Source organism: Arachis hypogaea, chromosome 10 (assembly GCF_003086295.3).
Source record: "Arachis hypogaea cultivar Tifrunner chromosome 10, arahy.Tifrunner.gnm2.J5K5, whole genome shotgun sequence".
Classification (NCBI taxonomy): Eukaryota; Viridiplantae; Streptophyta; class Magnoliopsida; order Fabales; family Fabaceae; genus Arachis; species Arachis hypogaea.
Window position 1 is genome coordinate 14,922,605 of NC_092045.1, and position 14,317 is coordinate 14,936,921.

At 35.5% G+C, this 14,317-nt stretch overlaps 1 protein-coding gene across 2 annotated transcripts; it reads right to left on the reverse strand.

The window, feature by feature from the left end:
* Positions 1 to 1,085: 1,085 nt before the first annotated feature.
* LOC112715230 (uncharacterized) lies at positions 1,086 to 3,795 on the reverse strand. 2 transcript variants are annotated; one of them, XM_025766989.3, is made up of 2 exons: positions 2,509 to 3,795; positions 1,086 to 1,387 (listed from the first exon to the last, which is right to left on the reverse strand). In XM_025766989.3, exon 1 carries the CDS (start codon positions 3,623 to 3,625, stop codon positions 2,510 to 2,512), a length of 1,116 nt encoding a protein of 371 aa, XP_025622774.1. In that variant the 5' UTR covers positions 3,626 to 3,795; the 3' UTR covers positions 1,086 to 1,387; position 2,509. The 2 variants fall into 2 exon arrangements, with proteins under 2 accessions (XP_025622774.1, XP_025622775.1); XM_025766990.3 differs by having other exon boundaries at positions 1,086 to 1,486; positions 2,509 to 3,785.
* Positions 3,796 to 14,317: the final 10,522 nt, after the last annotated feature.

Genomic DNA, 14,317 nt, shown 5'->3' on the forward strand with positions numbered 1-14,317 from the left:
ACGATTTATATTTTGAAGAAAAACATGTATAATCATATATAAGTATATTATTATTTTCTCCCAAAGATGTATAATCTACGTGGTTTCATAGACCGAAGAGAAAATGAGAAACATAATACAATGATGAATAAGGAAAATGGTTTCTTTGAGGAATATGATATTATTTGATGCTCTTTTTCTTTTGCAGGGAAAAAAATTAACTAGATTTTGATTGGTACTAATTAATAAAAATCCATTTTGATGATATTATGATGAATGAGGAATGCTATTATCCTCCTACAAATAAGGTAGAATTTACATTTCTTTATGTGTCTCTTTCTAATTGCTTTATGTGTTTATTTAAAAACAAAAATTAAATTGCCGCCAAATTCACATGCCCTAAATATCGTCCGTTGCCCCCTTTTTTACCCTTGAAATTTCATAAATGCAGGAAAAACTCTACATTTCTATTTTCTTTTTCTTGATTATAACATAAAATATAATAAGAGTAGAGAAAGAATCCAATGTCCACATCGTGTTACTTATTATTACCTGCCTGCTTTAACCCATTCCCTGCTCCAGATATACGCTTCGAGGTTAAACTCCGAGATAAGTTGATAACACATTCAAAAAGAACCACCATAGTATGTGTTTCCCAAAATCGACTATTAATATAAAATACATATTAAAATATAAATACACATTAAAAATAAATTGAACAACATATATATTTATATAAAAATTTATTGATAATTGATTTTGGTGTACAAATAATGTTTTTGCGAAACAAATATTGATTGATAGCATGATATGTAAAATTTTAAGGAAAGATAAAAATAAATCGGAAATTTGGGATATAATGAGAAGAAATAACCACAACCCCATATTATTTTAGTTTAATAATAATTTAGCACATCCCTTTCATCTAGGCCTTACAAACCAAACCCTTCTTCATAGGGAATCAAGTTCAAAGAAAGGAAGAGTTATATCAATTTTCAATGTATAGCAGATTCAAATTATGTCAACTAAGAAAGTAAGATCTACCTGATCAAAATGTTCAAAGAAAATAACCCACAAAAACAACCCAACCCTAAATTCCTCTAGGATTTTAGTAAATGTAACAGATGACTTCCATATAATCGTGATCATCTCAAAACACTGATCATTCTAGTATTGAAATCTTACAATAAGATGTGAACCATTATTTGTCCATTTCATTATATATTTACAACGTTATCAAACTCTTGAAAGGACCTGCAAGAGTTTATAAATTTAGATCCCTAATCAAGTTTACGATTTTAAGAATAAGCCGTTACGAGTTTATAAGTTGAGCTCCTGATTCAAATTTATCTATACATTCCGAATAAACTGCATACCTGACCTATTCAGAAGGCACCACAGTGGATATCTGATGAAGAAAAACAATGAGCAATTTATTAAAGACAAATCATCAGAAAATTCAAGACAACTCCATCTGCCAAGAGCATATTTCAAGACTTTGTATTGCCTAGACAAAATAGAAACCCAAATATGCATTATTGATATGATCCAAGTCTAACAAGATTGTACTAGAGGTAAAAGGAAGTTAGCAGGTATACTAATCTATCAATCAGTACAATCCACCAATGTGCAGCAGCAAAATTTTCAGCTACAAGATGATAATTAACCACAAATCAAAAGACTGCATAGAGCTATACAGTATATCAAAAGACCTCTTCCCTATCTCCTACATATTGACAAGTTCAAAGAACCCTTCCCAACAATTTTATCTTTAATTTAGGATGCTCAAAGTTTACACACATTAACCTTGATAATTGGAAATCTTAATCTTAATTTTGTTTTAAAGAATTATATTTCATTCAGTTACTTTTATTTTTACCTCTGTTGCAAACCGTTGATTATTATTATTATTATTATTATTATTATTATTTGGGTCTAAACTCCCTTGATTACCAAGCATATCATAACTAAGCATTGTTGATCAGTTACATTAATTTCCCTCCTGATGAACCAGTGGAAGGGTATGCCACCACAAGTTGAGAGATATTATTAACATTTAGAGAATAATATTACACGAGATACAGAGGATAACAGTTAACACCCTCTAAATTTCCCAAATACACCAATTAGCTACTCCATCATGCATCAAGATACCAATTAGCATTTTTAAGAATTTTAAGAAAAGTTTGGTTCCTCTTGGCTTCAAATGTAAAAAATTCCACCTGTTTACTAATTATTCTCTAATGATTTAATAAAAGGAACTCCTCTATTTATAGATACCTAAATAAATAAGTAAATAACCAATAACCTACTTATAAATCATTACATCAATCCTCTGTAAGTTCCATATCTCTCAATCAATAAGACATCACACTTCTACCTGATATACTAACTCGGAGTAGTATATCAATATAAAGTTTCATCTATTTATTTCATCAAACTACCATAGCACCACAATGTATCAACAAAAATTCACAAACTCATCAATTACAATTGAATAGTGCAAATTGCAAATGAAATCAAAACTACCTCATGTCCGAGTGCAAGTTGCATCAAAGTCGTCGGGGGCGACACGAGCAATCCAATTGCTCAGTGTCCTCTTAATATCCGAATGATTCACATAGGCCAGCTCATACATGCTACACAAGTTAACAACAAGCGTCTCATTGAGTGCCACGGTGGGAACCGTCTCAAGTGCATTCTCAAGTACCTTGATGGAATCAGACAAATCCCTCAGATACATCAAACACAATGCCTTGTTGTTCAAGGCAACAACATCAGAACCATCCCTCTCAATGCACTCCTCATACTCTCTAACAGCGGAGACATAATCCTTCCCAACCAAATACACCAAAGCCTTGTTTCTATTCACAAGGTTCATCATCTCAATCTCACTCAACAACAACGAACCATTGTTATTACCCTTCTTTGCTTCCTCTACCAAACCCTCAACCTTGGAGAACGAAACCTTTGCACCTTCCAAGTCCCCAATCTGCAACTGAACATAGCCAAGCTGCGAAACCAGCAATGGATCCAAAGAGTCACGCGAAAGCAGCTCCTTCAACAAGCTCAAGCACACGGTGAACTCCTTGTGACTCAAATGGTTCCCAATTATGCAATTCACAACGAATACCTCTCTCTTCTTCCAGATCTGAACCGAATCTTGCAGATTGCTCGTCTCCTTGTCCCTGATCTTCTGGCGAACAAAATCGAGAAGAGTGTAAAGGCGATCCACACCTTGATTTCTGTGCCCTAACTTGATGGGAAGAAGAGCGTGGAGCCAGCGAAGGGAGAAGGGGACCATGGAACCGGTTCGGTTATGGTAGATTTTGGGATAGGTTTCGTAGCGGTAATGGTGGCTATCGAGGTCCTCCATGGAATCAAGCTCTGCGGAGGCTTCGTTGAAACGACGCAGTTTAGCGAAGGCAAGGGCATTATAGGCAAGGTAGGTGAGATGGTCGTGAGGGTTTTGAAGGAGGTTGAGGGCCCTGGCGCGTGAGACCTTGTCGATGACGGAGCGCCACGCGCCGCGAGTGGCGAGGTCTTGTAGGGAGGTAAGGTCATGACAGAGATCGTTGAGAGAGGAGAACGAAGGGGTTGAGAGAGGGTCCGTTTGGGATTCGGAAATCGGAGACGATGATTCCATAATAACAGTTTCGGTAATTCAAACGGGGCAGATTGAATCTTAGTTGAGTGGGAGGGTTTTCTCTTGTTTGTTTTGCATATGTGGATTAGTGACAATGCTCGCAGCAGATTGAGACCAAGTTTGCTTGTGCCAAATTCTTTGCCATGGATGAAATTTTGATAACACAAAAATATAATTAAAATTAAGGTTATATTTTATTATTAAAAATAACAAATGTGATAAATTAAATAATAATGTGACATATTAAAAAATATAACTTTTAATTTTTTACTTAGTCGTCTAATTATTGTTCTTTTATAAGATTATTCACACAATTAATATAAAAAAAATATTTTTTACTGTGTCGTTATATAATGTAAAAGTGTTAGAGATGACTATATCAGCTAGCTAGTGGGTCCTAGTGACCTAGTGACCTAGTGGTTTATTTACTAGCAAGTCAGCATATGATGCTTTTTACACGGAGAGAGGGTTGTCTTCTTGGACTTTAGACCCCGTTCCATACTACCAAAAAAGAGTTTTATAACCTCCGGTAACGGATTTGTATTTTCTAAAATTTGAATTTTACTTCAAACGATAAAATATGATTTTTTATTCTTAAATATTTTTTTTATATTTATTCTTCGTCTTACTTATGAAATAAATAATGATTATTCACACTTTACTTTCTAAGATAAAATTCAAATTTTAGAGGATCAAAATTTTCGAGTAACAACTATAAAGTTTAACTTCCTGTAATGCAACTATATATCTCTATGTCTTACAAATTATGAACTCCTTATAGATCTTACGTCAAAATCATTCCCTACTGTAATATTAAGCATGATGTTTCAAACTTCAATGATCCTCATATATTGTAAACCCCTTCTAGATCTTACATTATTCTGCTTTATTGAGTAGGCTGGTGCTTTCACATTCCTTAATTAATCGTTGCCCTTCAGCTTCAATTCTCAACTAAAGTCTTAATCGCAGAGTTTTTCTTAGCTGTCATGTCTTTTTTTTTTTTGTAAATAACGTTATCAAATAATAAAAAATATATAATTAAAATCATAAAAGTTCACATGTAAATATTATTCGTTAGTTAAAAATTATTAAATAATTCAATATTTAATTAAATTATTATTTAATAAATTTTAACTATTAACTTAATAGAAAAACAACAAGATATTAGAATAAGAAAAAATATTTTACCATTAATCTATTATAATATATATCTGAAATTACCATAAAAGATGTATGTATCACTAGGGAGCAGAATTTAGTTGAGACAATGAAGTCTCTCATATATTTTATAATAAAATTAATAATATGTTTTTAAAATAAAAAATAATTCAGTTAGTTTAAATACTTTATTATGATTTAAAACACCCATATTAAATCATAGTAGTACTATGATTTAATTATTGAAGATTTTAAGTCACTAAAGATTTGAAGAATATTATTGTAAACTATTTTATATTTTTTATCTGTAGAATTATTTATTTATTATCTTATTAGTAACAATTTTAAAGAATAATTATATTTATAAATTTTTTAATATAAATATTATTGTTAAATTTTAATGTTAAATTTTGTCCCCTCCAAAATTTTGTTTCAAGTTTTACCACAGTATCACGATCTATTTTTATTTTATTAGATTTTCTTTGATATTTAATCGATAATAAACTCATTTTCGGTGGTTTATATAAAATAAAAATATCACTCAAACAATATAATATTGTTGAAATTAATTTTTTTTAAATGAAGCGTGAATATTTTTCTAAATCCAACAAACTTTTACTATTTTTATTCCAAATTTTCAAATTAAAGGTATTCAAAAGATATCAAAAGGCTAAATAATATTTAGGATTAATTATTCTACTAGTCTTTATTGTTTTATAAAATTTTTAATTAGAATCCTATACTTTTTTTTAATTAGATCTTTGTATTGTTTTTAATTTTATAATTAAGTCATTTTCATGTTAAAAATGATAAAATTAACAGAATATTTTTTTTAAATACATGCGGTCAAAGATCTCTTAATATAGTCACTCTCTAGAAGTTCTCTCTACTCACTCTTTGGAAGCTGCATGTACCAGCTCAACTGGAGTTAGTTACAAGCTTACAGATGTTAGTTTCCCAACTAACTTGCAGCTTCACACCTACACACACTTTGAATTTCACCCAACTGATATAAGAATTAGCTCACTAACTCTGTATCAATTACGTTTTGCAATCACAATGCAGTGCCTTTCTTTTCACTCTCTTGCTCTCTGTTCTTCTTGTCAAATTGGCTCATTTACTCTATGATTCTTACTCTGTTGCCAGCTGCTGATACCTTACATGGTATCAGAGCTTTGGTTCAAGATCCATAGAACACTCAACGTCTTCCGCCTAACGAAACCAAGAAAATTGAGCTCCACAACTGCAATCAACAACAATGGCATCCATAACAAACTTTCCAGCAACAATCAAGCTGGATGAAGATAACTTCAAAGCTTGGAAGCGTCAAGCATTAGCATGCGTCAAAGCCAACAGACTCCAAAGTCATGTCACTTCTCATCGATTCCAAGAAGATTCAACTCCGACCAAGACAGAATTGAAGGAAAAGTATTGCAAGAATTGGAAGAGTGGGAACAGCGTGATGAATATCGGGTAGCTTGGATACTTTTTGCTATAAATGAAATCTTTGTGAACAAAGTTGTAGAATACGAATACGCGTATTGTATTTTAGATACTTTTAGTTTATTGCACTTAGCATTTTTGGTTGTGTATATTTTGAGATTCTTAGTTTCATTTACATTTTTAGTTGATAGCATTTTAGTTTATGAGTTTAGTTGTGATTGGAAAAATATGAACTATTGAGCTTAGTTTACTCCTTTTGCTTATGAGATTTGTTTTGACCGAAAAAAGGGATTAAACTAAGGATTTTTATCTTTCTCAATCACAACATTGCATTTAGGAAATAAGCTTTGTCAAAATGATGAAATTTTCCAAAAAATTACTTATAGGGCCCAATTGATTTGAGTGAAAGATTTTGTTCTCATTGAACTTGATTGATTTATATCTTGTGGAACATGTTTTGAGCTAAGAATACAAACTTGTGAGTTTTGAGCCTAATGATGTGGTTACATCTTATAACCACTTATTTTCCTTCTTGTATGTATTATTCTCTTCCTATGATTGTGATTTTGGATTTGTTTGAATCTATATGTCCGTTATTCCTTGTATACATGCATTTAAATGATTGAAGCCATTGTTTCATTTAGCTCACTTACCCAAATAGCCTACCTTTCATCAACCATTGTTAGCTAATTTTGAGCTTATTTTAATCTCCTTTGTTCTCAATATTAGCACATTACAAGCCGTAAAGCGAAAAACAATGAATGTCCTTTATTTGGATCTTTGATTAGCTTAGGCTAGTGAGTGTGTGCATCATTGAAGTGTGGAGAAATTTGGGACATTGGTTGGAAAAAAGTGTGTGTTATATTTTTGTTGAAAATATTAGGAATTGTGTACATATTCATGTGTTAATCAATAATACCATCAACGCGCAAGCCCTAGCGCAGACACGTCCTCCCCTCTTTCACCATCAACGTTCCATTTCCTCCATCTGCTCCCCCAGAACCACCACTCCTCAAGCTCCATCGCCACCACTCCGGCGACACCCACCACCGCCGAACACCCTCTTTCTTTCCCCCTTTCTTTCCTCTTCTCTTTCCCTTCTCTCTCTTTCCCTCTTTTAGCCATTTTCCCTCTCTGCTCAAGCCATCACCGCCGCGAAACCATTGCCGCCGACAAACCCCACTTCACCATCACCAAACTCCTCCTCCTCTATCAGCCATTTCTCTACTGTCTCTGCGCCCAGGGCAGAATTTTCTCCCCTGTTCCCTGCTCTGCGCTACTGCACGATGCCTCAGTTCCACCATCTCAGCGCCACAGCTGCGACAAGTTGTCGCCGTCTCTGATCGGCACTTCCCCCTCAACCTCCATTTTCACTTCTCTTGCCTCTTCCAGTTCTGCTCTGCTCATCTTTCCAAGTCCCCCTATTTTCCCCGCGTTTTCTCATTTCTTTGTTTATGCCTCTGTGTAAATAAGTTAGTTGGCAATGTTTGAATTCTATTTGATTAGGTTAGATAGAATTGCATGTGGTTAGGTATCTAGGTTGTGGTTAGAAGATTCTAGGCCTGATAAGTGCTCCATTTTTGTTTAATTTCTGAATGTTTCTTGCTTGCTGAATGGTGATGATGTTGGTGTTGTGTGCTTTTCTATATTGCTATTTGTAAATTTTGGGTACTGCCATGTGATTTAAGCTGTTTTAGTTTGCTTGATACTGCCTGAATTATATGAAATCCTTGCTTGTATACATGTTTGATATATTGAGTTCATATGACACTGGTTTTGCTGCTGTTTGTCATCCGGGAACATCCAATTTACTACCGGAATGCTGCCAAATTTTTTTGAAAAGCAATCTGTTGTTAACTTGCAACTTAGGGGTTGAACTTAGCACTTTTTGGTTTGAAAGATTCATTCAATCTTTACCAGGTGAAATTCCTTAGTTAAGTTGGTCGGCATTCCCATTTTGTTTGGACATTGATGTGCATTGAATTTGGTTAATTCAAGGAACTATTGGTTAATCAATGTGAACCTTCTTGCATTTTCAACATTTCAAGTTAAGTCAAATGCTTTATGACCTCTTGGTTAAGGTTCATTTTCAACTTACTTGACCAATGAAGCTAATGTCACAGCTCATCATTTGATTTAAACTTGACTTTCTTAATGGAGGTTCCTACATTTGTAAGAATTGGTGCCTTTCACTGGTGTGAACCCTTTTGAACTCAAATTGCTTTCGACTTTCTTTTGGTTACACCAAGTGCTAATCCTATTTCCTTGCAACACCAATTTTTACAAACTTAAGTGACCCACTCATTGATGATGATTTGTTTTCCTCTTCTATACTTTCATACAAATCTATATTTCATCATCAATGACTTGCATCATCTTCATGAATGTGAGTGTGCTTGTTTCCTATGTGTTGTGAATTTCTCTTAGTTAAACTCCACAATGGTCATGCCACTAATTTCTAACTGTTTCTCTAACTTTTGCCACAATGGACTCTCTAACTTCACTTTTTAGTTTTGACTTTAGTCCTTACACATTTTTTGAGGCATGATAATTGTGTGGCATAACAACCAAGCACGCTGCTAGCATTGCTTGAATTCTTGGTTTGTATCCTATTTGGTGTTTGATCTCTACTTTCTTGCATTCCAAGAGTTTTCTTCTTTACCTCACTTCATGAATATGTCAATCCTTTTGTTGTCTGTTTTCTGTCTGTTGCATAATTATTTGCTTTATACTCCTCTACTTGGCTTAATTGTTTATATCCTGTGATTCCTATTTTCTCCAGGATGTCTGATAGGGGAAAAGCCAAGGTTATCTCTCGAAAAAGGAAGAAATATCAATCTTTCACTGCTTCTCCCTTCTCCAATTATGCTAAGAACCTTCTTTCAGAGAAGGAGAAAGCAGATAAGTTATTTCCCCTACCAACAGAGAGAAGTTTCCAAACCTATACTGTGAGCTCTGCTTCCCAATTTTTCAGGGGCGGAAGCTCAACCTAGAGAAGAAGCTTGCCATTCCTTCAGATCTGAGGTAGTCTATTGAGCTTCGGCTTGATGGGTTGGGCCTGTTCTTCATGGATAGGGAGCTAGCTAGGGTGAACGAGTCATGGGTGCCTGAGTTTTATTACAACTTCTATACACCGACCCTTGACTCGATTCACATGAGAGGCGGACGGATCCTGATTACAAAAACTGATATTGAGGATGCACTCCGCTGTCAGCCCAAGACCGGTGATACAGATGCTTTTACGCAGGCTGAGGTGGAGATGCACTGCATGACATATGACTATGATGCGTTGAGGAGTATAGTTGCCTCCCCGGACACCCCTTGGGAGATGGACGCCAATAAAACGAAACCCAAGGGGATGATGCTCGATTATCTGACTTGGGAAGCGAGGACATGGCAGTAGATCTTTGCTTATTATGTGATGCCTACCACGCACTTCTCAGAGATCCCGGTGGACATGCTCGTCCTGATCAGGTGCATTATGGAGGGGCACCAGCTGTATTTCCCCCGCCTGATCAGCAAGTTCATGTGGCGAGCACATGTCCGTGGCACACTTTCATTCCCTGTTTTGGTCACTGAGATAGCTCAGCGGGCTAGCGTACCCTGGCACCAGGATGATGAGTCACCACCCCCGATCCATGGAAAGGAGAAAGTGATTTCGTAGAGGACTTAGGTGGACGATAGATCAGCCCCACGCAGATCCAAAGCCCGCCCAGCAGCAACAGCATCTAGACCACTATCTTCCTCAGCAGCAGCAGCATCTGGACCATCATCTTCCATAGCAACAGCCAAACCCTCTGCACCATCCGCATCGGCCAGTCAGCCACCACCATCGCCATCATCAGCACCTCAGCAGACCTAGAGACTAGATCAACATCCGATCGGGCGCATGGATCGGAGCGATCGTCGCATCGAGCGACACTTCCGGTGCGTGACTCAGATGTTGACATCGCTGGGAGCCATCATATCCCCTGATTCCGACACTTCCGATCATTCTGAAGAGGACGTAGATCATGAGAAGGAGGCTAGGCAGGCAGAGGCACCCCCAGAGATTCAGGCTTCTACACAGTCACAGCCACAACCACAGCAACAGCCAGAGCCCCAGCCAGATGCAGATGTTGACCCTTCCACATAGTCTTGTAGCATCCGGGACAATGCTTCACTCTAAGTGTGGGGAGGTCGACGTCGTCGGCGGAGTTTACATTTTAGGTAAAAAATTTCAGACTTCAGCTTAGTTACTTTATTTTGTCTTATCTTAGTACTTGCACTCTCATTTACTGCACTTTAGATTATTGTATTTTAGATACTTTTAGTTTATTACACTTAGCATCTTTGGTTGTGTATATTTTGAGATTCTTAGTTTGATTTACATTTTTAGTTGATAGCACATATTTATAGTATTTTAGTTTATGAGTTTAGTTATGATTGGAAAAATATGAACTATTGAGCTTAGTTTACTCCTTTTGCTTATGAGATTTGTTCTGACCAAAAAAAGGGATTAAACTAAGGATTTTTACCTTTCTCAATCACAACATTGCATTTAGGAAATAAACTTTTTCAAAATGATGAAATTTTTTAAAAAAATTACTTATAGGGCCCAATTGATTTGAGTGAAAGATTTTGTTCTCATTGAACTTGCTTGATTTATATCTTGTGAAACATGTTTTGAGCTAAGAACACAGGCTTGTGAGTTTTGAGCCTAATGATGTAGTTACATCTTATAACCACTTATTTTCCTTCTTGTGTGCATTATTCTCTTTCTATGATTGTGATCTTGGATTTGTTTGAATCTATATGTCCATTATTCCTCGTATACATGCATTTAAATGATTGAGGCCATTATTTCATTTAACTTACTTACCCAAATAGCCTACCTTTCATCAACCATTGTTAGCCAATTTTGAGCTTATTTTAATCTCTTTTATTCTCAATATTAGCACATTACAAGCCGTAAAGCAAAAAATAATGAATGTCCTTTATTTGGATCTTTGATTAGCTTAGGCTAATGAGTGTGTAAATCATTCAAGTGTGGAAAAACTTGGGACATTGGTTGGGAAAAGGTGTGTGTTATATTTTTGTTGAAAATATTAGAAATTGGGTACATACTCATGTGTTAATTAAATGTAAAACTATATGCATTGATGCTTTTGTGTATAACTCATGTCAAAAAAAATGAGGAAATAAAAAGAAAAAAATATATATCAAAAGAAAATAAAGAAATTAGAAAGAAAAGAAAAAGAAAAAGAAATAAAAAGAGGACAAAATGTCCCAAAGTGAAGTCCAATAACAATCAATGCATATGAGTTATGATCAAGAAGAGAATGCATGAGTATGTGAAAAAGTGAAGAATGGGCAGTTAGGTTAGCTTTGAAATTGTATAGGTTGTCATATAGGCTAGGTGGAAAGTTTAAGTTAATCAAAGATTCAAATCTCAAGATCACTTGACCATATGCATCCTACCTTGACCCTAACCCCATTAAAACCTAAGAAAAGACCTCATGATATATGTATGCATGCATTGAATAATTATTGATTGTTAGATGAAAAAAAGTCTTGGAAACCATGATTAGAGGAGGATTGAGTGATTAACTCTAAACACTTGAGCGACTAGAGCAGATACACATCCGGTGAGGGTTTCATGCTCAATTACATGTTTTCACCATGATCATCCCTTCTCTTACAGGTTTGTATAATCTTCAGTAACTCAATTCAATTGTGAGTTGGCTTGGTTGTTAATACCCTTAGCCCTTATGCTTATATTAGTTTTCTTGGAAATTGATTTATTTTGACCAAGTACTTGCATCTATTTAGGTACTTGCATTTAGATAATTGCATGTAAGTAGATTGCATATAATTTAGTTACATCGAATAAATGTTGCTATCCTTCGTCTTCTTCTTGGTTAAGCATAAGGACATGCTTGGTTTAAGTGTGGGGAGATTTGATGCGCCACTATTTCGTGGTACATTTTGTGTTTAGTTTAGGTGGATTTTATCCACGTTTCCCACATTCATTCAAGAAAATTGCATGGTTTCATAATTTGCTCCTTAATTGTGCTTAAGTGTAAAAACATGCTTTTTAGTCCCTTAAATTATTAATTTTGATTCACCTTTGATTTCAATAGATGCCTTGATATGTTTGTTAGTGATTTTAGGATGAAAAGGCTAGGAATGGATCAAAGGAGTGAAGAGGAAAGCATACAAAGTGGAGAAATCATAGAAAACCAAGGATTTGGAATGCACTCATCGACGCGCACACGTGGAAAGTGAAGTCGCATGGCGACGCGTACGCGTGGATAGTAGAAATGCCAAGCGACGCGTACGCGTCGGTGCTCGCACGTGACCTACTTAAAGTGAATCTACTGGGGGTGATTTCTGGGCTTCCCAGGCCCCAATCCAACTCACTTCTGATGCTATTAAACCCAAGGATTGAAGGGGGATTGACCAAGGAGTGAGTTACCAAGTAGTCATAATCTAGTTTGGATCATGTTTTAGTTAGTTTCTAGAGAGAGAAGCTCTCTCTTCTCTCTAGAATTAGGATTAAGGTTAGGTTAATTTCTTCTTAGATCTAGGTTTAATTCATGTCTTCATCTACTTTTCCTTCTCAATTTTTTGTTGCTACATCTTGTTCTTTTATTCTCTTGTTGTAATCTCTCTTATTTTGTATATTTTGTTGTTGATACACTTTTGTTCCTTTTATTTTCTTTTAATGTAATTTGAAGTAATTCATGTCAATTGTGCTTTCTTTGATTGTTGTTGTTAATTCTTTGCAATTAATTGTTGTTAGATTTCATTCTTGTTGTCATTTTACTATGCTTTCCTTTTATGTCTTCCAAGTGTTTGACAAAATGCTTGGAAGGAAGTTAGAGTAGAATTTTCTCCTCTTGGCTTAAGTTGAGTAATTGGAGACTCTTGAGTTATCAAACTCTTTTGTTGATTGATAATTAGAAGTTGCTAGTTGATTTGAATTCTACTAAAGCTAGTTTTTCCTTAGGAGTTGACTAGGACTTGAGGAATCAAATTGATTTATCCACTTGACTTTCCTTCATAGTTAGAGGTTGACTAAGTGGGAGCAATGGACAATTCTTGTCACAATTGATGATGATAATGAGGATAGGACTTCCAATTCTCGTTTCTTGCCAAGAGCTTTCTTAGCTATTAGTTTACTTCTTGCAATTTACTTTTCTTGTGCTTTATCCAAAATCCCAAAATATACATCTCATAACCAATAACAGGAACACTTTCCTACAATTCCTTTGAGAGACGATCCGAGATTTGAATACTTCGATTATTATTTTTAGGGGTTTGTACTTGTGACAACCAATTTTTTGCATGAAAGAATTATTTGTTGGTTTAGAAACTATACTTGCAACGAGATTTCATTTGTCAAATTCTATACCACCAAAAATCTCTTCATCATGTCATAATTGCTCGCTCAAGAAGAAGTAAATGAAATATTTCAAAAACCTTATCTGACAATGGTTCATGTAAATCTTGCAAACAAGGAGCAAGAGGCAAGCAAAGCCAAATATAAATACTCAACAGAAAAGGCCTATAAAAACTACAGAAATTATGGCAGAGCGCAATCTGGCAGAAGAGGAAGAGGAAGAAGCTTTAGAGGGGGCAGGTCATGGTGGCAAGGGAATCGGCCTCAATGTCAATTGTGTGGCAGAGTTGGACACACAGTTTGGGAATGCTTCTACAGGTTCAACAAGAATTACCAAAACCCTCAGTTCCAAACCTCCAACAATGGGCCTTCTCCACCTACTGTTGTCTTCCATCAGCACCTTCACTCAGCCTATTCACCAGTACAGCAACCAGGAAACTCCAGTCACACCAGTCAAGGCCCTCTCAGGCACTGGTTGCATCCAATAGCTCTGACCAGGGGTGTATCCAGACTCAAGAGCATCGCATCATATCACCTTCAATCAAATGAACTTGATCAACAACTCGGAATATGAATGACCTAAACAAGTATTTGGAGGTAATGGTAAAGGTATGAGTATTGCTAATATTGGGAGGTCTATTATGCATGCATCCATGTCCAAAAAGTTTTTTAAACTCTAGAACTTGCTTCATGTACCAACTATCTCA

Coding starts and splice junctions, on each gene's coding strand:
- LOC112715230 (XM_025766989.3), bottom strand. CDS start 3,625: ATGGAATCATCGTCTCCGATTTCCGAATCCCAAACGGACCCTCTCTCA.